The sequence below is a fragment of the Corvus brachyrhynchos genome, unplaced genomic scaffold (genome assembly GCF_000691975.1).
Source record: "Corvus brachyrhynchos isolate BGI_N302 unplaced genomic scaffold, ASM69197v1 scaffold219, whole genome shotgun sequence".
NCBI classification, from domain to species: Eukaryota; Metazoa; Chordata; class Aves; order Passeriformes; family Corvidae; genus Corvus; species Corvus brachyrhynchos.
Genome location: NW_008240034.1, coordinates 52,767 through 74,841, shown reverse-complemented (window position 1 = coordinate 74,841; position 22,075 = coordinate 52,767). Strand labels below are relative to the sequence as shown.

The 22,075-nt window shown below is 52.6% G+C and overlaps 1 protein-coding gene across 1 annotated transcript in view; it reads left to right on the top strand.

Moving 5' to 3' along the window:
- The window catches only part of LOC103622100 (tyrosine-protein kinase ZAP-70), a 33,502-nt gene extending 19,363 nt beyond the window's left edge, over nucleotides 1-14,139 (top strand). The window contains exons 4-15 of the mRNA XM_017743889.1: nucleotides 79-309; nucleotides 2,887-3,047; nucleotides 4,229-4,367; nucleotides 5,910-5,988; nucleotides 6,619-6,659; nucleotides 7,805-7,853; nucleotides 8,412-8,592; nucleotides 9,864-10,070; nucleotides 10,343-10,535; nucleotides 11,566-11,706; nucleotides 12,798-12,910; nucleotides 13,349-14,139. Of these exons, the coding sequence (XP_017599378.1) occupies nucleotides 79-309; nucleotides 2,887-3,047; nucleotides 4,229-4,367; nucleotides 5,910-5,988; nucleotides 6,619-6,659; nucleotides 7,805-7,853; nucleotides 8,412-8,592; nucleotides 9,864-10,070; nucleotides 10,343-10,535; nucleotides 11,566-11,706; nucleotides 12,798-12,910; nucleotides 13,349-13,472 (1,659 nt within the window). The 3' untranslated portion in view covers nucleotides 13,473-14,139. The remainder of the gene's footprint in view (nucleotides 1-78; nucleotides 310-2,886; nucleotides 3,048-4,228; nucleotides 4,368-5,909; nucleotides 5,989-6,618; nucleotides 6,660-7,804; nucleotides 7,854-8,411; nucleotides 8,593-9,863; nucleotides 10,071-10,342; nucleotides 10,536-11,565; nucleotides 11,707-12,797; nucleotides 12,911-13,348) is intronic.
- The last annotated feature ends 7,936 nt before the right edge of the window (nucleotides 14,140-22,075 follow it).

The window sequence follows — 22,075 nt, the reverse complement described above, 5'->3', positions numbered from 1 at the left end:
GGGCTGTTCCTGCTGCTGCAGTGCCTGCGCAGCCTGGGCGGCTACGTGCTGTCCATGGTGTGCAACCTGCAGTTCTACCACTACCCCATCGAGCGCCAGCTCAACGGCACCTACGCCATCCTGGGGGGCAAGGCCCACTGCGGCCCCGAGGAGCTCTGCGAGTTCTACTCCAAGGACGCCGACGGGCTCTGCTGCCCCCTGCGCAAGCCCTGCAACCGGCCCAGCGGGGTGGAGCCCCAGCCCGGCGTCTTTGACAGCATGAGGGACAACATGGTGCGGGAATACGTGCGGCAGACCTGGAAACTGGAGGTACTGGGCCTTTCCAGGGTTGGGGTGGGAAGCCGTGACCTCTCTGGCACTGATGTGTCCCGCTTGTGGCACGGCAGAGCAAGGTCCCTCTCCTTGCAGGGTGCCGGCACTGAGAGGGGTCTGAATCCTGCTCTTTCCCAGTTTCTTCTTCAGAAACTGGTCCAAACATCTTCCCAAGCCTTCAGACCCGTCCTTGGAACAGCTGGAGCTCACTTTGCAAGCCTTCCCCCAGGCGTCCTTCTCCTCTGCAGGCATGGGATGCTCCCTGCCTTAGACCAGAGCTCTGATCCCAAAACTTAACAGCCAACTTCAAACCCCAACAAACCCATCCCAAACCCCAGCAACCCCATCCCAAACTGCAACAGCCTGTCCCAAACCTCAACAAACCCATCCCAGAACTAAACCAACTCATCCCAAGACCCAGTGACTCATTCCAGAACTAAACAAGCCCATCCCAAACCCCAACAAACCCATCCCAAATCCCAACAAACCCATCCCAATCTCCAACAAACCCATCCCAAACCCCAACCATGGAGCTCCAGAGGCACATAAAGACATGACCCCCATGCCATGGACATGTCCCTGGCACTGATGGTGGCAGATTCTCCATGGCAGATCCATCCCAATCCTGGTGCTAGTAATGCCAAGGTTGTGGCTTCCATCCCCATATGGGCCATTTTCTTAAGAATTGGACTTGATGATCCTTATGGGTCCCTTCCAACTCAGAATATTCTGATTTCTGGGAATAGCTCTCATGTGAGGCACCTGTGCCTCCAAGCCTTGTGCTGAAGATGAAATAAAATCAGACTTAGACTTCTGCTCAGGTCTTTGCCACTCTTTGGAGTGCATTTTTTGCCTCTCTGGAGGGTTTTTTTTGGCCAGTGAAGGTTTCACCCATGAGAGCGAGGTGGGGGGTACTGGATCAGGCCTGTGTGTTATTTAAATTTAAAAATAGCCACAACCAGGTTCCTGTGTTTTACTGCAGACTGGGATATCTACAATAGATGCATAAATCAAAACTCTAAATGACCCCACTGGAAGCCATGGAAGTCCCTTCTTTCTGCCTGTACCACCTTGGCTCCTCAGACACTTCCAGTGGTCATTTTGTTGTTTCGTTGGAGAGGGCTGCCCAGGGAAGTTCGGAGTGCCCATCCCTGGAGGTGCCCAAGGAAGGCCTGGATGTGGCACTCAGTGCTCTGGGCTGGTGACAGGGTGGGGATGGGGCACAGCTTGGACTCGATGACCTTGGAGAGCTTTTCTAACCTGAATCATTCTGGGATTCTATATTTTGTTTGAAGTCCTCAGAGAAATATGGCTCAGGCATTGTCCTTATGGAGCCTTTCTGCAGAAGCTCTCTAAATTCGGCCTATTTACACCAAATGTGTTTGACAGAATGAGGTATTTTATAGGGTGAACGAGGTGTTCTATAGGGTTTCTATAGCGCAATGAGGTGTTCTGGGCTAAAATGAGGCATTTTGTAGCAGAATTCTCTCCCAGAACCGGGGATTCTGTAGGGTTTCCCCCAGAGCAGATCTGTGGCCACCTGCAGATAACACAAAGGACATCGCCACCTCCTGGCAAAGGGACAGTAACGGTTTAACACCGGAGTGAGCCCGGGGAAAGGAACTCAGGGTCTCTCCCTCGTGATTTCCAGACTGCACCGATCTTGCCAAGTCCTGGTGTCTGTGGGTAGTGAGCAGCCAGGAGGGCAGGGGCACCAGAAAGGTTCTGCTCTAAAGAAAAGCATGGAGCCATGGAATATCCTGAGCTGGAAGGGACCCTCAGGGATCATCCAGTCCAGCCCCTGGCCCTGCACAGACACCCCAACAACCCCAGGGGCGCTGCCCAACCGCCCCTGCAGCTCTGGCAGCCTCGGGGCCGGGCCCATTCCCTGGGGAGCCTGGGCAGTGCCCAGCAGCCTCGGGGGGAAGAACCTTTCCCTGAGCTCCATGCCCAGCCCTGACCCAGCTCCAGCCGTTCCCTGGGCTCCTGTCCCTGTCCCAGAGCAGAGCTCAGCCCCTGCCCCTCCGCCTCCCCTCGGGAGGAGCTGCAGCCCCCAGGAGCCTCCCCTCAGTCTCCTCTGCTGCAGCTGAACGAGCCAAGTGCCCTCAGCCGCTCCTCAGACCCTTCCCCAGCTCCGTGTCCCTCCTTTGGACACTCTCCAACAGCTTTGGACCCTTCTGATCTTGTGGTGCCCAGAGTGCCCCCAGCACTGGAGGTGAGGCTGCCCCAGTGCAGAGCAGAGCGGGACAATCCCTCCCTGGCCTGGTGCCCCCCAGGACATGGAGGCCCTTTGGGCTGCCAGGACACAGTGGTGGCTCAGATCCAACTTGGACCGACTAGGAACATGAGGCTGAAGGACACCCCACAAGCCTGACATGAATCTTCCTCACATGAATGTGGTGCCTTCTCTCTTCCCTCTCCAAAGTCAAAGGGCTTCAGCTGGAATCAAGGCTGGATTCAAGGCCCTTTAATTACGAGACCTTCCAAGTTTCCTGTCTGCCCCACACGAGCTGTGCTGAAGCCATCAGCAGTGCAGCAGGATGAAGGGACGTCTCTTTTCCTGCTCTTTCCCAGGGGGATGCCCTGGAACAGGCCATCATCAGCCAGGCTCCACAGGTGGAGAAGCTGGTGGCCACCACAGCCCATGAGAGGATGCCCTGGTACCACGGCAACATCAGCCGGGAGGAAGCGGAACGGAGGCTCTACTCGGGGGCACAGCCTGATGGGAAATTCCTGTGAGTATCCAAACCCCTGGAAGATTTGGGATCCCTGGATTTTTTACCATTTCCCACCCCCACTGCCCTGCTGTTACTGGTTTCACACGGCAGAGGAGGATTAGCTGCAGGTGCTCAGAGTGGTTACAGATGTTTCAAAGATGGGCTGAGCCCCAAATATGTTCTTGTCCATTGTCTGCCCTCCATGAAGAGCCAATCTGGAGTTTCATTTGTTTCTCACATTTAAATCTCTCTGTGAAGTGTGGTCGTTGCTGCACAGGATGATGAGGGATGGAGGGTTCAGTGGGGGAAGGTATTAAACACTGACACACTGGCAATGTAAGGCCCAGAAAACAAAGGAGAAAGTTTTGTTCTGCATCTCTGCCCAGGTGAGACAGCCTTAATTTAATTTAATTATCTCCTGGATGAGTTACGGAAAGAAAGAATTAGCTGGAGAACAGCTCTTCAGGAGCTGGAGTGATAGGACAAGGGGGAATGGGTTGAAACTAAGAGTAGGGTTAGATGGGATATTGGGAAGGAATTGTTCCCTGGGAGGGTGGGCAGGCCCTGGCACAGGGTGCCCAGAGCAGCTGGGGCTGCCCCTGGATCCCTGGCAGTGCCCAGAGCCCCAGTGGACGGGGCTCGGAGCAGCCTGGGACAGTGGAAGGAACTGGAACACTGGGTGTTCTTGAAGGTCTTCTCCAACCCAAACAATTTTGAGATTCTCTGGTTCTATGAGAAGGGCAAAAACCTGGAGGTGAAGGGTCCCTCCTCAGCCTCTTCAGAGCAGGGCTGGAATCAGCTGGAGAGGGTGCAGGAGACCGGCAGAGCCTGCAGGTGAAGATCCCTCCTCAGCCTCTTCAGAGGGTTTTGAGATGGTGACAATTCCAATGAACCCGGCCTTAAACTTTTGCTCAGATCTTCCTTGATCTTTGGAGTGGAGTTTAGGCCTCTCTGGGGGTTTTTGCCTTAATGGAGGGTTTTTTTTTACCTGAGGTAGCAGGTACTGGATCAGGTCTGTTATTTAAATTTAAAAATAGCTCCAGGCAGGCTCCTGCATTCTATTTTGGACTGGAACATATAGAATTGATGCATTTTATACAAGGACACCTCTGCCCACCCACCACTGACACCGTGACACTCCTCAGCGTAAAACCAAGAGCTGCTTTTAACAATTCATTAATAATTTTCCTTCCTGCCAGGCTGAGAGAAAAGAAGGAGAACCGTGCCTATGCCCTGTCCCTCGTCTATGGCAAGACCGTGTATCACTACCGGGTGGATCACGATAAATCCGGGAAATATTCCATTCCTGAGGGCACCAAGTTCGACACGCTCTGGCAGGTACCGAGCTGGGTGTGCTTGGAAACTGAGGCACCTTTCCCTTGCTTTGAAGTGTTATCAGATCCCTCAAAACCATCAGGATAAATAAACCCCTCTAACACCATCTTTTTAGTGTCAGCAAGTCAGGAATTATTTTATTCCTGGCCAGGGTTTGTGTGTGTGTGGCCGACGAAATTCTGGCCTCCACGCAGACCCCGATCCAAACCTTTTGTCATTTATTTGTACATTTATATGTTTATACTTATTTATATGAACAAAGAAATTCATGTTCAGTGGTTCTAAATGCCATCATAACACCAAGGTTGTGGGTTTGATCCCCATTAATAATTAATAATCATCACAGTTGATCCCCATGGGCCCCTTCCAACTCAGAATATTCCGTGATTCTGTGCTAATTCTCTTTCATTAGTTATTGTTCTATCCTCTATTTGGTTATTAATGTCTCTGCTTTTCTGCTAATTAGACCATATTTTTATATCTTTTTAGTCTTTTTTTTCTCCAGCAGGAACTTTCCAATGCCTGAACTGAACCTTTTTCAGTCTCTTTTTTTTCTTCTGGTTCCTCCAAAGTCTCCTTGTGGTCCATAAATTCTGCGTTCCAGATGTCCAGCCTCAATCCATCTTCCCCTCCCAGGCTTTGTTCATTGGAGTAGATCAGCGTTAGTTTACCAAAACTTCAAATTCCAGTAATTTTCCCAAGCTGTGCTCCTGCAGAAGTAGCTCATGACAACCTTGCTCCATGCTGGCTGAGAGTAATTGAAGAATAACACACTATTTGTAATTAATACTTCTATTGGTTGGGATTAATTAATTAAAACAATTAATTTTAAAGTTAAACCATGAATTAAAATTATCCAGGGAGTGAATGCCGGAACTCCCTCCTGGCCAGGGCTGTCTGAGGGACAGTAACCCCATTTTGCTGAATTTTCTGAATTCCCAGGGCTGTTTTCACTCGGAATCTTATTGAAAACAAAGATTTTTGGGGCGTTTTTATGGCAACAGAACCGTGCCAGGCTCCCGATTGCAGCTGAAATCTGAGCCAGCCAGGAGGGGAAGGGAAAGCCTGGTGTCCCTGGGGTCTGGTCCCAGGGCTGGGCTGGTTGTGCCCAGCCTCAGTCAAGCCTGGATCCAGTGGTGCTGCCGTGAAAAACTGCCTGGGATCCACGGAACAAACCCTGGAGTTCCTCTGGGAAAGGATGAGTTTCTCTCAGGATTTATCCCACACACCAGGGCCTAAAACCCTTCCTGGCTGGGACAGCAATAACATTGCACTGAACATGCCCTACTCGTGCTGGAGAATTTGTCTTTCTTTGGGCCTTATCGAATTTCCCAAGTTCTTCCCAGCTCTGGCAGATATATCCAGGGCTGCAATCACACCCTGGGATGTCCCTGAGTGCACAGAGGACAGAAGCAGTCTGGTCCCTGCCTGCCATAAATCTGAGAGGAATCATTGCCCTAAGCCACAAAAGTTGCCTTCAATAGTAAAAAAAAGAGATGATTTTCTCCTCACAATAATCTCTTTTTCCTCCCACCCCTTTCCCAGTTGGTGGAGTACTTAAAACTCAAACCAGACGGGCTGATTTTCTACCTGAGGGAAGCCTGCCCCAACCCCAACATGCCAGGTGAGCTGACACCTCTCAGTGCCACCCCTGGCCTCGGTTTGCCACCCACGGGTGCCAGCTGGAGCAGTGTCCGCCCAAATTTCCCTTCCTGTGCCCAGCCTTGCTGGGGAGGGGGCAGTGAGGGCTCTGCTCCTCTGGCAAACTGGGCCAGTGTCCCGTGGTGGTGTCACTGCCCAGGCCTGAGAGCAGGAGCAGGTGGGGGGAGTCAGCGGCCAAAGGGATTTGGTGCCCCACAGACAGGTTCTGAGCGTGACCTGATTTTTAGGCAGCAAGAAAATCCGTGTCCTGGAAGGCTGGGCTCTGCTGGCTCTCTGAACACTCAAAACCAGCGGGCACTTTGGGTCCACGTGTCACAAATGTCACTTCAGAGCCTGCCCTGTCCTGGGGCACAGCTCAGCCGGTCTCTGCCCCAGTGGTGGCACTTTCCCTGAGAAAATTTGGGAATAACAGCCACATCCAGACACGTTTCCACACCTTTCTAGGCTAAAGCTGTGGAAACTTTCCTTTGGGGGGTGGAGGGGCTGTGATCAGACCCAGGCACCTTCAAGGACTGGCCCCTGCTCGGACCCTGCTTGGGGCAAACTCTTGATAACAAACTCCTGATAACAAATCCTCTCTCCTGATTTGCAGCCTCTGCAGCACCAGCTCCACCCACCCACCCCTCCGTGAGCGTAAGTTTGGGGGAGGCTCTGTTTTATTGGGACCTCAGTGGTTTTAATGTTGCTGCATTTCAAGCTTGGCTGATCAAACCCTTCTCTTCAAACCCTGCTTTTGTCTAAGAGCTCAGGAGCTGCACTGGATATGAAGCCCAGCTGGGACGTTGTTCCCTTTCCAGCTTGGATGGGGATGGGGAATAGCTGGGCACAGAGAGAGCTGAGAAGGGTTTCCATTCATCCTGAACTCCTTGCAACATGTGGGCCTGTCCTTGGGGAGCTCCATCCCTGCCCTGCTCGCCAGGCAGGAGCGAGGAAGCCGTGCTGGGATTCTGGGAATGCTCAGCCCTGCTGCTCCCGCTGGCCCCTGGCCAGGGCTTTGTGCTCCCTCTGCCCTGGGGAATGTCTGCGCTCAGTCCCCGAGTGCTGAGCTGTGCTGAAACCAGCGGGTCTGGGGATCCCAGCGGGGGCTGAGTGAGGCCTAGGGGCTCACCCAGCACCTCAGGGTGCTTTCACAACCCACAGTGGCCTCCAGGCTGCTGGGCACTGCCCAGGCTCCCCAGGGAATGGGCCCGGCCCCGAGGCTGCCAGAGCTGCAGGAGCGTTTGGACAGCGCTCTCAGGGATGCCCAGGCTGGGGTTGTTGGGGTGTCTGTGCAGGGCCAGGGGCTGCACTGATGATCCCTGAGGGTCCCTTCCAGCTCAGGATATTCTGGGATTCTGTGACCCTGGTATTCCAAGCTGTGCCACCCTGTGGCTCTCTGCTCTGGGGACAGTGGCTGCACACTGTCGCTGTGTGCTCACAAGGCCGCTCTTGCCGTGCTGGGTGTGGGCTGAGCTGCCTCCAGGCTTCCCTTCCCTTCCCGGCTCTCTGCGAACTGCGGAGTCCTGCCTGGGATGGGGGAAGCTGAGGGGACAGAGAGCTCCCAGGAGGAGGCTGCTGTGCTCAGGGTCCCTGGGTGCCCCCAGGGCCGGATCCCTGCTGTGCCCTGCCCTGCGGGAGCTGACTGGAACAGGAATGTTGGCTCCAGACCGCAGCTCAGGGCCTTTCAGCGGGGTCACCAGCTGGGGCTGTGTTGGGGTGTAATTTCTCTGTCCCCTTCCCCTCCATTTCCAACGGAAGCGATTTCTCCTTTATCCACTTTCTCCTCATTTCTTTTCCAGAGAAACCTGGGCTCTCTCAATGCAGACGGATACACCCCAGAGCCTGTGGGTGAGCATCTCCAGAGCCCCCTCCTCCTCACAGGGGACAGGACCGGGCATGTCCCAGGAGCCCGGGGGCTCCCTGGAGCCCTGCTACGAATCCCCTTTCTTACAAAAGCACCCAGGAGCATCCCAGACATTTCGGGGTCCTGAGCCCACACCGGGGTCCTAGGAAATCAAGCCCTACCCCCATTCCTTGCCTTACCCAGGAAATGAAGCTCTGTCTTATCCCCATTTCCCACTCAATACTAAGCGTATCCATCTGTATTTCAGTGGGGTAAAGCCCTGGCTGGGGCTGGCAGGGTGGGTATGTGGAGTGGGAATGCTCAGTGATCCTCCAGGAGATGTGGAGTGGGAATGCTCAGGCCCCTCTCCCCATCCCAGCTCCTTCAGCAACCAGAACTGGGAGAGGCCCTGGGTTGTGAAAGGAAGGGAGATGCCCAGGAGGGATGAGAAATGCTGGAGGCGAAGGTGAATTGGCCAAAAGAGCAGAGAAACCCTTCCCAATCCGTGAGGGAGAGTGGGATGGGGAAGGGCCATTTTCTAACCAAGTGTTCCTCTTGGGAAGGGGCAGGAAAATCCCGCCTGCTGCCCATGGACACCAGCGTCTACGAGAGCCCCTACAGTGACCCCGAGGAACTCAAGGACAAGAAGCTGTTCCTGAAGAGGGACCACCTGATGATCGATGAGGTGGAGCTGGGGGCAGGAAACTTTGGCTGCGTCAAGAAGGGAGTTTACAAAATGAGGAAGTGAGTGAGGGTGCTGGGGAAGGGGGAGGAGAGGCACCCGGGCTGGCCTCGAGGTGTCCCCAGCTGTCCTGTTTGTCACTAGATGGGCCCCAAAGTGACAATGTAGTGGATGAGAAATGATCTGGAAGGTCAGGGATGATGGATGTGATGGTGGAGGCACTGCCCCTAGAAGCGTTCAGAAAACGAGCAGATTTTGTGGTGGGGTTCAGTGGGGATGGTGGTGTTCGAGCAGGGGTTGGACTTGATGATCCTGGGGATCTTTTCCAACCTTATCAATCCCATGATACTATGATATGATGCTGTGATTCTGTGGCTTTCCATGGATTTTCACTGACTGCTGCAGTACCCTGGGTAACCTGCACCACACCCCCAGGCACGCAGCTGCCACTTCCAAAGGGACTTGCTGGGCTCCGAGGAACAACTCCACGTTCCTGAGGCCACCTCTGTCCGTGTCAGGCCAAAGCAGTGACACTGAGGAGTTGTGCCACCCTTGGCTCTGTTGCTGGTTGTCTGTGATGGTCTTTACCTACTTGTGCCTCAGTTTCCTCCTGGAAAAGTGGCACTGAGGACCTAGATCGCAGTGTGGGAGGGGAGGTGTCTCCAGATCAGGGATGGCAACTTCTGGCCTACACCCACAAGGGTGAGGTGACCTTTTCTCTCCATTCTGGGACACCAGAATGGCGCAGGGCTCTGCCAGAATAGGATGTTGAGAGGTCAAATGGTGTCACACGAGAAGGGATTTCCATTCCTGGTGATGGCTTTTCCTGGTCTTAAAATCAAGAGTCATACACAGAAGGGGAAAAGGGATTTTACCTTGGTATTTATTTTAAGGATCCTTAGGTGCACACGTCCAGGTCATGTGCATCGAAATGCACCCCGCCAAGTCTCTCCCCCAAAGATTGGGTATAACATTATAGGTGTTACTAATTAGCATATCTATCAAAAATTCCCAAATGAGAGGCTCAAGTGAGCCCTGCTCCCCAAGGAGCCTTCCCCTGGATGGTTCTATCTTGGTTTACAGAATGTGTTCTGGAGAGGACCTTGGGGTCTGGGACACACTGATCCCTAGCTACGAAGCTTCTAAAATGTTTAGTCTCTCCGCTTGACAAACAAGTCCAAGAATATAGGCAAAAAGCACTAAGAATACAGAAGTTGTAAAAAGGTGTAACAGGGGTATAAAAGAAAAGGCAAAAAAATCTTCATGGCACCACTGGCTGTGACCGCTGAATCCAGCTGTGCTCAGCCCATCCCACGGCTGTTCCCCTGTGCAGGAAGCAGATTGACGTGGCCATCAAGGTGCTGAAGAGCAACAACGAGAGGACAGTGAAGGATGAGATGATGAAGGAAGCACAGATCATGCACCAGCTGGACAACCCCTACATCGTGCGCATGATCGGGGTGTGTGAGGCCGAGTCGCTGATGCTCGTGATGGAGATGGCTTCTGGAGGGCCTCTCAACAGGTTCTTGGCTTCCAAGAAGTGAGTGTTGGATGAAATGTGGCTGATCTTCTGTGTTTCTGCTCAAAATCTACTTCAAAAGCTCACCCCTGTAGGAGCAGGGAACTCCTCCTCCACCCTTGTAGGAGCAGGAAAGTTGAAAAGAGCAGGAGGAGAAATCTTTTCATATGAGGGACCAGGGGCTGATGCTTCTGGAGCAGAGATCTCCGTGTTCATTCTCCCTTGCAGCTGGAAAAGTCAGAGGGGACCACAACAGGTCCTTTATTGCTGAATTCTCCTTCCACCTTCCCCAGGGATGAGATTACAATGAGCAACATCGTGGAGCTGATGCACCAGGTGTCCATGGGGATGAAGTACCTGGAGGAAAAGAACTTTGTCCACAGGGACCTGGCGGCCAGGAATGTCCTGCTGGTCAACCAGCACTACGCCAAGATCAGTGACTTCGGGCTCTCCAAGGCTCTGGGAGCCAATGACAGCTACTACAAGGTGGGTGTGAGCACAGCAAAGGGTCTGGGGCAGGAACTTCCTGGCTGGGAGGATGAGATCCCCAGAGACTTGAGGATCTGGGCTGCTCATGGACCCCTCTGCACAGCATCAGGCTCTGCCTCACTGCTGTGACATTAAAGGGGCTTTGCAGAGCTCTGGAGAGGAGGAGGATGCAGAGGCAGCCGGGGGGAGGGGAGTGGTGAGGGGCAGGGGGGAGAGAGGAGCCAGAGAAGAGAAGGGGATGAAGAGTGAGCCAGGGCTGATCTTCCCAGCAGTGCTCAGCTGAGGGAGAGACCCCCCCTGGAATTCTGTGTCCAGCTCCAGGGCCCCCAGCACAAGAAGGATGAGGAACTGTTGGAATGAGTCCAGACAAGGCCACTAAATTGGTCACAGGGCTGGAGCCCCTCTGGAGCCAGGCTGGGAGAGCTGGGGGTGCTCACCTGGAGAGGAGAAGGCTCCAGGGAGAGCTCCGAGCCCCTTGCAGGGCCTAAAGGGGCTCCAGGAGAGCTGCAGAGGGACTGGGGACAAGGCATGGAGGGCCAGGAGCCAGGGAATGGCTTCCCAGTGCCAGAGGGCAGGGCTGGATGGGAGATTGGGCAGGAATTGTTCCCTGGGAGGGTGGGCAGGCCCTGGCACAGGGTGCCCAGAGCAGCTGGGGCTGTCCCTGGATCCCTGGCAGTGCCCAAGGCCAGGCTGGACATTGGGGCTTGGAGCAGCCTGGGACAGTGGGAGGTGTCCCTGCCATGGCAGGGGATGGACTGGGATGGGATTTAAGGTCCCTCCAACCCAAACCATTCTGGGATTCCATGGTTTAAGTGAGCCCTGGGGGTGGGGGCAGGAGGAGGGGGGCACCGTGGGCATTCAGCACCTGCCCAACAGGACAGCAGGGCCTGGGCTGGGCTTTGGAATTCCCATTTTAGGTGATTTTTTCAGTGATGTGAGGTTTGACACAAACACTGAGCAGAATTCAGGCACAGCTCCCAGCACTCCATGCCTCAGGCTGGAAATGTCCCTCCTCACTTATCTGCAGGCCAGGACAGCAGGGAAGTGGCCCTTGAAGTGGTACGCCCCGGAGTGCATCCTCTTCCACACGTTCTCCAGCAAGAGCGACGTCTGGAGCTATGGTGTGACCATGTGGGAGGCCTTCAGCTACGGGCAGAAACCCTACAAGGTGAGTCAGGAACCCTACAAGGTGAGGCAGAGCCCTACAAAGTGAAGCAGGAACCCTACAAGGTGAGGCAGAGCCCTACAGGCTGAGGCAGAGCCCTACAAGGTGAGGTAGAAATCCTACAAAGTGAGGCAGGGCCATACAAGGTGAGGCAGAGCTGGCTCTGTCACCGATGGATGTCACAGTTACAACAGGGACACTCTGGAACTCCAGTTCCTACTCCCTTGAGTGGGTGTTCCCACAGTTGGACACACAGGAAAGGAGACTTTGGGAAAGGCACAAAGCAGGTTGGATCCTGCAGCTTTGTGTTCGTTTTAAGAGAGAAGAAACAGAAAACAAACAGAATTGATTTGGGTTTGAATCAAAGCTGAGCTTCTTTTTGATCCTTCTGCTCACTTGAGAGAGAAAAAATCACTTCTCATCCACTGCTGGGCCTGTGCTTGGGTGGGGCCTGGAGGGTGGGGTGGGCAGGATGGGTGGGATGGGGTTGGCAGAATAGGAGGGATTGGGCGAGTAGGATGGGCAGGATGGGGTCTGCAGGGTGGGTGGGATGGGGTCTACAGTGGGTGGGGTGGAATTGGCAGGGGGGGCAAGGTGGGGGGTGTTTTTTCTGGATGGGATGGGTCAGCAGGGTGAGTGGGATGGGGTCAGCAGAACTGATGTGACGGAGTAACCAGGGTGGGTGGGATGGAGTGTGGAGGCTGTGCAGAAGGGGGTCTGCAGGATGGCTGGGATGGGGTCTGTGGGATGGGATCTGCAGGATGGGATCTGCAGGATGGCTGGGATGGGGTCTGTGGGATGGGATCTGCAGGATGGGATCTGCAAGGTGGCTGGAATGGGGTCTGTGGGATGGGATCTGCAGAATGGGGTCTGCAGGATGGGTGGGATGGGGTCTGTGGGATGGGATCTGCAGGGTGGCCTGGCCACAGCGTGGGACACCAGCTCTGGCTGCTGGGATGGGAGCAGTGACTCTGCCGGGTGCGGGGTGTGTGTGGGATCAAAGCTCCACCCCAGGCCCAGCTCTAAGCTGTCTCCTCTAACCCTGCTACCAGCTCTGAACGCATTCACCCCTTTCCCACTTGCTCCCATCCCAGAAAATGAAGGGCCCCGAGGTGATCAGCTTCATAGAGCAGGGCAAGCGCATGGACTGTCCCCAGCAGTGCCCGGCAGAGATGTACGCCCTGATGCAGCAGTGCTGGACGTACAGGTGAGGATCTCACCACGGTCCCAGCTCCATCAGAGTCACCAAACCCCAGCTTGGGATTGGAAATTTGGGTTGGAAGGGACCTTAAAGCCCATCCAGTGCCACCCCTTGCCATGGGCAGGGACACCTTCACCGCTGTCTGCATGGTGACAACACAAAGCAGATGGTGTCTCCTGCCTTGGTTCATGATAATTCCCCTATCCATATTATCCATATCCCCTATATTTACTATCAGACCCCTCCAGCTACCTGTGCCAATCCTGGAAGATCCCCAAGGCTCCGTGTCTTTGACCCTCTCCATCCCAGAAAAGTCTCAGCTGCCTCCTGAGCCCTGGCACAGCCGGGCTGCTGCTCTCCCCCAGCCCTCTGTGTATCCCCTCATTGTATCAGGTCACTTTTATCCTCTCTGATGACTTTATTTGTTCCTCTCTGCCCTTGCAGATGGGAAGAACGCCCAGGATTTGTGGCTGTGGAAAACATCATCCGCTCCTACTACTACAGCATTGCTGCCAAGCCCGAAAACGGGCCAGAGACAGCGGACAAGGCCAAAGCAGCTCTTCCTTGAGATTCCTTCTCCACTCCTCCACCTGCCCTGCACGGACCTGGAAAGGCTCTTTGTGAAGTTTTGCTTTAACCTCTCAAATGCTGGCTCTGTCCTCAGCAGCTGCAGAACTGAGGGCGTGGGGGACGTTGGTGTCCCCACAGACAGGGACACCCAGCTGTGCCTCCCAGCTCCTCCAGCCTCACCCAGCCCAGGAGTACAGGCAGTGTTAGAGCTCCTTCCCACCCAATTCCAAAGCTATCCCAGGACCTCAGAGCTTTGTGCCTCCCAGGCTCACCGAGGATGAACTGTGTTGGCTCCAGAAAATCTGGATTTTTCTTAACTAACAATCCTGTCCCAGGAAACCACCAGGTGCACGTTTCTGGTGGGGTTGGCACGGGGTGGGACACAGCACAGGGAGCCACCGAGTCCTTTTCCCCTCGGATTAGGGCAAGGAGCAGCTGGTTTGCTGCTGGGATGGGGAGGAGCAGTGGGACAGAGCTGGTTTGTCCCCCTGCACCCCTGGCCAGCACGGAGCAGGTGTCACCCAGCCCTCCAAGGTGGCTCCCAAACAATTCCAGGACCAATCCCTCAGCTCCAGGATCCCACCTGGCCCCTCTGTGCTGATGAAATGTTGTTTTTCAAGCTTAAAAACTGGTCACCCTATAAATAAACTATTCCATGTTCTGAACATCCCATGCCTCAGATCATTGAACTTGGAGAAATTCTGGCAACTGCTTCAGGCTGGCTGCCAAAAACCCCCAAACCCACTGGGGTAACAGAAACCTCCAACGCTGCATTTTTAGTGTCAGAAAATCGCTTCGTTCTCAGCTCTGGGTGGGGATGGGGCTGACAAAATCCCAGCCTCCACACAGCCCCCGATCCAAAATGTCCTCACCTTCTTATACATTTTTAGCAAACAGAGCAGTGAATGTTCATTGAGGCATAGCAAGGTTAGCTCAACAAAATTCACTGTTTTAGTCACTTTTCCAGGCTGTGTTCCCACAAAAGGAGCTTTGCTGTATGCTAAGAGTAATTTAAGAATAGCACCTTGTCGGTAATTAATATATTGGTTATGATTAATTAACTAAACCTTATTTTAAAAGCCTTATCATTTCCAACAGGCTGACAAGAAAATAATTGTGATTTCCCTCCACTTTAGGCCAGGATTTCCCTCCCTGATGCTCTCCTTGCCCAACCTGGCCACTTTTGGGCTGGTTTTACTGCAGAGCTGGTGGGTTTTTTGCAGGTTTTCTTGCAAAAAAAATTGCTCAGCTGGGTCTGCTGTGATCCTACCTGCCCCCAGTGCAGGGCATCGGCCGAGGTGGGGGCTGAGCTGCAGAGAACAGAGAGGCTGTGAAGGCTGGGGGAGCAGAGGAAGGAGGAGGTGGGAGCCCTGCGATGCAGTGAACACAAGAATTTATCTCTCACCATCTCCTGGTAGTTAAAGCCAGAGAGCAGCTCCCCCTCAGCACCTCGTCCTGGGGTGAAACAAACAGCCTCAGGCCAGGGCAGAGGTCCAAAGCCTCGGTGAGGGGGGGATTTGGGCTGAAAACAAAGTTCTGGGGAGCATTCAGGTAATTAACATTATCAACATCTGAATTAAGCAGTCACAGAGCCCGGTTGGATGAAAAACAAGTCCTAAATTTCCTTGCTTAGGCTGAAGCCTCCAGTGACACCAACTCTCTCAAGCCCATCAACTTGTCCTGGATGTTGAACGCTGGATGTATTATCCCTCCCAGCAGAGAGGAAAACAGGTACCCGAGGAGAACCTGCCTTGTTCCCGTTTGTTCGGTCACTCAGTGCAGACAGGAAAGAATTCTTCTCCCTGTCATGTTTTCCTCCCAGAGAAAGCAGCTCTTCAGCCAGAAAAGAGAAGGCTCAATGTGTTTTCTACTTGAAAGCCACTTCCAAAACTTTTTGTTTAGGCTTTGTTTTCAAAACAAATTCGTTTTCTGGTCTGAAATGGTTTCTTGCAATTAATTTACGGTTAGCTGGAGGCTGCTGGGTTTTTTCAAACAGGGAAAGAAAGCACCAGAGAATTCCCGGAGAAACTTCTGGTTTTGTTGGAGATGGATTTGAGTGTGTGTATCCACACCCCGACAGACAGGACATAAATCCCTTGGGATTGTGCCAGAGGACCAAGGAAAAGGGTTTATCCTGCCTGGGCTCGGGATGGTTTGGGTTGGAAGCTGTCTGTTCCCAGAGCATTGGAAAATACCAGGAGTTGCTGGAAGGGGGAAAAAGGAGTGAGACAAGCAGGACCTGAAGTCACAGGGCTCAGAGAATCTTTGTGATCCCTGCTTTTGGGATGTGCAGGGTCTGACAGCCACCCCTGAGGGGAATTTCCTTGGAACTGAGGCCCTGATCATCCCCACTCTGCCATTCCAGAGGGACTCAGCCCCCTCAAGTGGGAACATCTCCGGGTCTCCAGCCCTGCAGTTGCCTTTCTGCCACCCACAGCAGGGATTTATCCAGCCCTGCCTCTCTCCCCACTCCCTGCTGCAGGTGGAACACCCTGCTGGACCTCCAGCCCCTTCCCTGCCTGATCCCAGGGATCTGGGCTTGGATAAGAGCAGTGACCCTGATAAAGGCAGCAGCTGGAGAGCACAGACTTGGAGCTCTGTGGCAGCTGCTGCTCTTCCAGAAACTTCCCCAAATCCTCTTTTTTCTTCCTTCCCTCCTTCCCTGCACTCATCCATCTCCCTCTGTTTTACCCAAATCTTTCAGGCTCTTCTTTTCCACTCCCTGTGTTGCAAGGGAAGTGACACAGAACCGTGCCATAAATCAAGTCCCTCCTGATGGGAGAGAATTTTCTAAAAGTCCTTGCAAGAAGTTTCAAAGATAAACCGAGACTTTTCCTTGGTTTTCAATGCTTCCAGACAGTTGTTTATTAAGTCTTATCAGAGGAACAGAGCCACCAGCATGACCCAGGTACTGCATAGAGCACAGAAAAGCAGGAGTGAGGGCTCTCTATCAAGATTTCCCCAGCCTTTTAAAGATATTTTAACCAATGGTTACTAAAAACGTACATTATTTTCACTTTCCTACCAATTATTCAGTAACATGGGCAGGAACTGCGGAATTTTCTATCCAATCATTCCAAACTACTTTTACTGCAGAACATGGAGTAGTAGAAGGAGGAGAAGAAGGTTTAGAGAACAACAACAATCCTCCATTTTGATATTTTTTACTCTTATCTATTTACTACAAAGAGAAACCCAAAACCCCTACATTTTTCACCCTGTGACAATCTTACATCGTAGTCTATCACCTAATTCACACCACTGTATTTTCTAGCTCTTGTCTGATCATTGGTAATTTTTTCCAAGGTTGGAGGTAAAAACAGTGTTGTTCAGGGGAGTAAGAACCCTTAAAAACAGGCAGAGAAATCCTCTGGGCACTCTGGGTTCCTACAGGGAAGGGATGAACTTCACCTTCTGAGCACCCACAGAGACAACATGACCAAGTGTGGGTACCCTTCTGATCATCCCTGTGACACTCATCAGATCCCCCACCCTGATCTAGCTCATCCCAGCCTCTCTTATCACCAGGACCCCTACCTTATCACCAACACCCCTATCCTATCACCAGGACATGCCTGGTTATCAGCTGCACACAGCACAAGGACAAAGTGACCTTTCCATCCTTTTCAGGTTTTGTTCAGCAGCACAAAAATTGGACTAGAGCAGCTCTGGGCTCACTGATCTCTGTTTCAGAGCCCTGAGGAGTTCCCTGAGCCCATGGAAAAGGAGATTTTCCAAGCTATTTTCCCTTCTCCCACAGGGCTGTCCCATCCCTGGCCAGCAGGAGTTGTGTGGGATCAGAGATTCACCTGAATTCCACAGAGAAATGTGAGATTTGGAGGTGTGGTTTTGGCAGGCCCAAAGCTTTCTGTGCCTTCATGGTTGCCAGACATTTCCCTGCTGGTCAGGGATGGGACAGCGTGGTGGGAGAAGGGAAAATAGCCAGGAATAGCTTGGAAAATATCCTTCAGAAACCCTTCAGGTGGATTTTATTTTTTTAATCAACAACAGAAACCTTGGAAAAGAAGAGAGGTGCTGGTCCTGGAGTCGCTGGTCCTTATAGGACCATTCCAAGTTGATGATGCTGTTGGAGAGTAGGAAATCCATCCTCACTCATCTCTTCCAACTTCCAGAGACCCCCATGTGGGGACAGGAGCACCCTGTGGGGTGGGGACAGGCACTGGGACACTGCTGGCAGGTCCTGCAGCGAGGCAGGAGGTGCAGAGAGCATCGGTGACACTCCTGTCACAGAGAGAGGCTATTTTTGCCCCTAACTGCCAGCAAGCAGCACAGGCAGTGGCAGTGGTTTCAGCAGCTGATTCTCTGGGCTGGCTCTTGTGGCTGTCACTGCTGAGCTTTGGCCACTGGGAGATGTGCTCAGGGGACAGTGCCTGGTGTCCCCACGGCCCCCTCAAGGCCTCTGCTCTGCTGAGGTGGCACTTTTGGGGCCTTGTTCTTACAACCTGGAGGAGTTGTGGGTACCCAGGAATTTGGCTCTTGATCTGAGGTCCCCTTGTGCCCCGTCCTCCTTCTTCTCCTCCACTTCTGGCCTCTCCCTCCGGTGACCTCCAGCTCTCCCTCCTGTGACCTCCAGCCTGGGCTTGTGCTCTGGGACAAGGTGAGGGACGCTCGAACTGAGCAGAAAAATAATCGGGTGCCAACAGGTTCAATAACTCCTTCAGTAAATACATTTTGCCATTAAATTGATGAATTTAATTCATCTACGAAGTCGTTGCTAAAGGAACGGCCTCTCTTTGCTCCCCTGGCTCATCCACCAGCCGGGAAATCCTGCGGCCACAGCTCCAGGAAGGCCAGGGCTGTGTGGGCAGGGGGCTGAGCTGGCAGGGTTTGAGGGCCCAGCTGAGGGCCTGGCCAAGGCCTTTCTTTGTTTCCACCGAGAGTTCTGACGGAATAAAAACCTTTCCCCAGAACTCTTCGGTTGGGCCTCGTCAGCGTTTTCAGGTGGAAAACTCTTCTGTTGGAAAATTCCCGTCCAACCCAAGTCATTTATTCCTGGGGTCAGTGAGTGGGTGGAGAGCACGGTCCTGGCAGGGCTGTGGCAGGTCCCACTGCCTTTGGTGTGACGGAAACAGGGATGTGGTGGAGCAGCTCCTTCCCCAGCTCTACAAAATCCACGTCCACATCATCCTGGGCAGGATTTTGGCCACGTGTCAGCGAATTTTGGGAAATCAACTGGAATGACAAACAGTCAACAGCCCTTGGCCTAAAAAGAATAAAAACATCCTGTCGAGGTGAGAAGCATCGGAGGTGGGGGTTGGTGTGTCCTCATCTTCTCCCTGGGAACAAGGGATGGGATGAGAGGAAACGGCCTCAAGCTGCTCCAGGGAGGTTTAGATTGGATATTAGGTGGAATTTCTTCATAGAAAGGGTGCTCAGATATTGGAAGGGGCTGCCCAAGGCAGTGGTGGAATCCCCATCCCTGGAAGTGCTCGAAAAACCTGTGGCTGTGGCACCTGGGGACACGGATTAGTGGTGACCATGGTGCTGTTGGGTTGATGGTTGGGCTTGATGATCTTAAAGGTCTTTTCCAACCTCAATTCCATGATTCTGTGTGAAATTCTCTGATTCTCTGCCTCTGATTTATCCCTCTGCCTTTCCTGCTCCCAGAGCTGTGATTCCAGGAATACACAGTTAATCCTTGGGGAATTGGCCTCATTGTTGCACAGCAATGCCCCAATGTAAAATAAATATTCATAAATATGCAGGTTTTAATACATTTTGTTCTACTGCAGCAAATCTCACAGAAAATGATCATTTTATTTGCTAATAAGAAGCACCTGTGCAAGAGACACCTTCAGGAATGAACTCAAGGTAAAAATAGAAGGGAATCACAGAAATAAGGCAATCACAGAAATAAGGGAATCACAAAATCTACTGTCATGCTCCAGATGCTTAAATGGAAGATTTACCTGGTAGATATTCACCGATTTAAAAAGCAAAATAAAAATGCTGATTGGAAAAAAAATCTTCGCAGTGACTAATAAAAGATAAAACATCTCCTCCAACCAGTGGAAAAGGGGAAAGTGGTTTCTCTCATGTGTTTTTGCTTAACAAAGAAGAGAAAAAAGGAGGGAAAAAGTGTTTGATGGATTAAAAATGGGTTACAAACAGACACAGGAAGGCAGATACTGATTCCTGCCAGCAGATCCCCAAATTCAGCACCCATTTTCCCAAACGTGAAGCAGCAAAGACTCGGCAAAGAGGAAAAAATACTGTACAGAAGGCTGAGAGCTGCTATTTAGGGCAGCCTGTTTAACACCCCAGAGCTGTGCTGGCACAGTCAGAAAAATCACAACTGAGCCGACACTGGGAGGAGCTGCAAAGACACAGCAAAGGTGGGGAAGGGGCAGAGGAGCTGCTAAGAAAGAGCAGAAATAATGACACGGGCTCAGATACTGGAAGTGGAACGAAAGGAGGAATTTTTGGGGTAGAATATAAAAATCTACTCGCAGACAGAGCAGGGAATTGAGCAAAGGGCGGTGGAGCCTCGGCACAGGGAATATTTCAGAGGATATTCCAAGTATAAACGACAGGAATAATGTTTTAAAGGGGATATTTTAAAGGGAATTTTACTTTGCTGTTTTTCATTCTGGTGTCATCTGGTTTATCTCTGTTGTTTTAACTTCAGAAATGAACCAAAAAATCTCTCCTCTAGGTTTGTTTAATTCACTTTACTAAATCAAGGATTTGATTGTAGCTTCCGCCAACCAAGAATTGCTGCTCTTTCCATTAGGATTTGGGGATTTTTGACCTGTTTTCTCTGGCAGTAGAACAGGCAAAGGCCATTCCCCTGAAATGGGTCACACTTGCCTCCACATCCAACCTGTTTTGCCCTCAGGGATCGGAGCCCAGGAGAAGATGGAGAAATCCAGCTGGACAGGATGGAAATGGGAGCTCACACTGCTGGAGAAGGACACTCCTTCCACAGTCGTCTCTTTGTCCCTGGGACCAAGATGGATCAAGATGCCTCAACACAGTCCCAGGCTCAGGAAAACCAAAGTAAGGGAAAATCAGATTCATAGGCAGAGTTAATTGGAGAGGGAATGAAGTGATGGGAATTTGTGGAGGTCATTCTTCCCAGCAAGTCAATGGAAGGAGGATGTCAATGTTCCCTTTGAGCAGTTTCCAAAGGACAATGTGACTTAGGGCAGATTTAATGCTCATTTTCCCTTCTGGTATTTTGGGTTGGAGCCTTCAAAGTGGGGAATGACATCCCTGGGGCACCTGGGAATTGTCAGGTGTGTCCTGGTGTGTGTGGGAAAGGTTTTGTGGGTCTAAAATCACCCAGGGCTGTGTCCTGCACACAGGGACAAAGCTGGGCCTCTGCTGGCACTGGGCCTGCACGAGTTGTTATGATGGAATCATGGAATGGGTTGGGTGGGAAGGACCTTAAAGTTCATCCCATCCCACCCCTGTCATGGCAGGGACACCTCCCACTGTCCCAGGCTGCTCCAAGCCCCAATGTCCAACCTGGCCTTGGGCACTGCCAGGGATCCAGGGGCAGCCCCAGCTGCTCTGGGCACCCTGTGCCAGGGCCTGCCCACCCTCACAGTGTTTGTGCCCCTTCCTGCAGCATTCCTGTCTCCCCAAATCCACACCATCCCCTCTGCTGGGAATGGCCAAGGGGACTCTTTGGGAACCCTGTGGGTGTGAATAACCCAGTGGAAAACCCTCTGCTCCCAAAGCTGCTGCAGTCAGGGAGCCACAGGGCTCTTGTGCTGCCCCATTCCCTCTCCAGGGGTGGAAAGGAATCATCCTCCAGCGAGTAACCCAGGAGTAAAGTGCTGGCACAGCCCGGCCCCGGGGTGACACCGAAGATGTCACAGTGGTTTAATCCCAGGAGTTGCTGCCAGCCCTCCAACAATGGCTCAGGCGTGGCAGAAGGGACCAGGAAGCTTTCCAGCCCCTCAGGCCGGCTATTCCCCAGGGATGAATCCTGCCAAAATCCTGGGCCAGCTGTGCATGCCAGCAAATCCATCCCAATTCCAAACCCCTCCAAGAGCAGAGGAGTGGGAACCCAGCTCAGTGCTGGATCATCCCTGCAGCCCAAACCCACAGCACCTCCCCCAGCTGTGTGAACACCGAAGGTCCCTCTCCAGTTCTGGCTGAGTTTCCTTTTCTCCTATGGCAGCAACTTCCAGAGCTTTCCCCTACAGGATGGGTTTTGCTTCATTTCGGATAAAATGCTATTAAAGCCCTGCAGGAATTGGCAGGATGGGCTGAGGAGCTGCAGACAGGCTCTATTCTTCTGGGCAGCTGGGGTGGCTGAGCACTGAGGGCAGCTCTGCCCTAAAAACGCTGTCGTGGCACCTCCTACTCCCTCTCAACATGCAAATAATGCACTCAAATAATGCCAGTGATTAAGGTTAAAATAAAGATCAAAAATTATAAACCCCAGCTGAGCTGGACTCAGGGTGGTGGCGGAGCTGTGATTTGGTTTTTGGGGTTCAGGGCAAGAGGGTGAAGAAGCGCAGAGGGAGGAAAGCCCCTGGTGCTGAGGGCAGGGGAGGAGCTGCGGTGGCTCCTGTGGGCACTGGGGGAGCTGAGGGTTTGAAGATGAGGTTCAGATGCAACATCTCA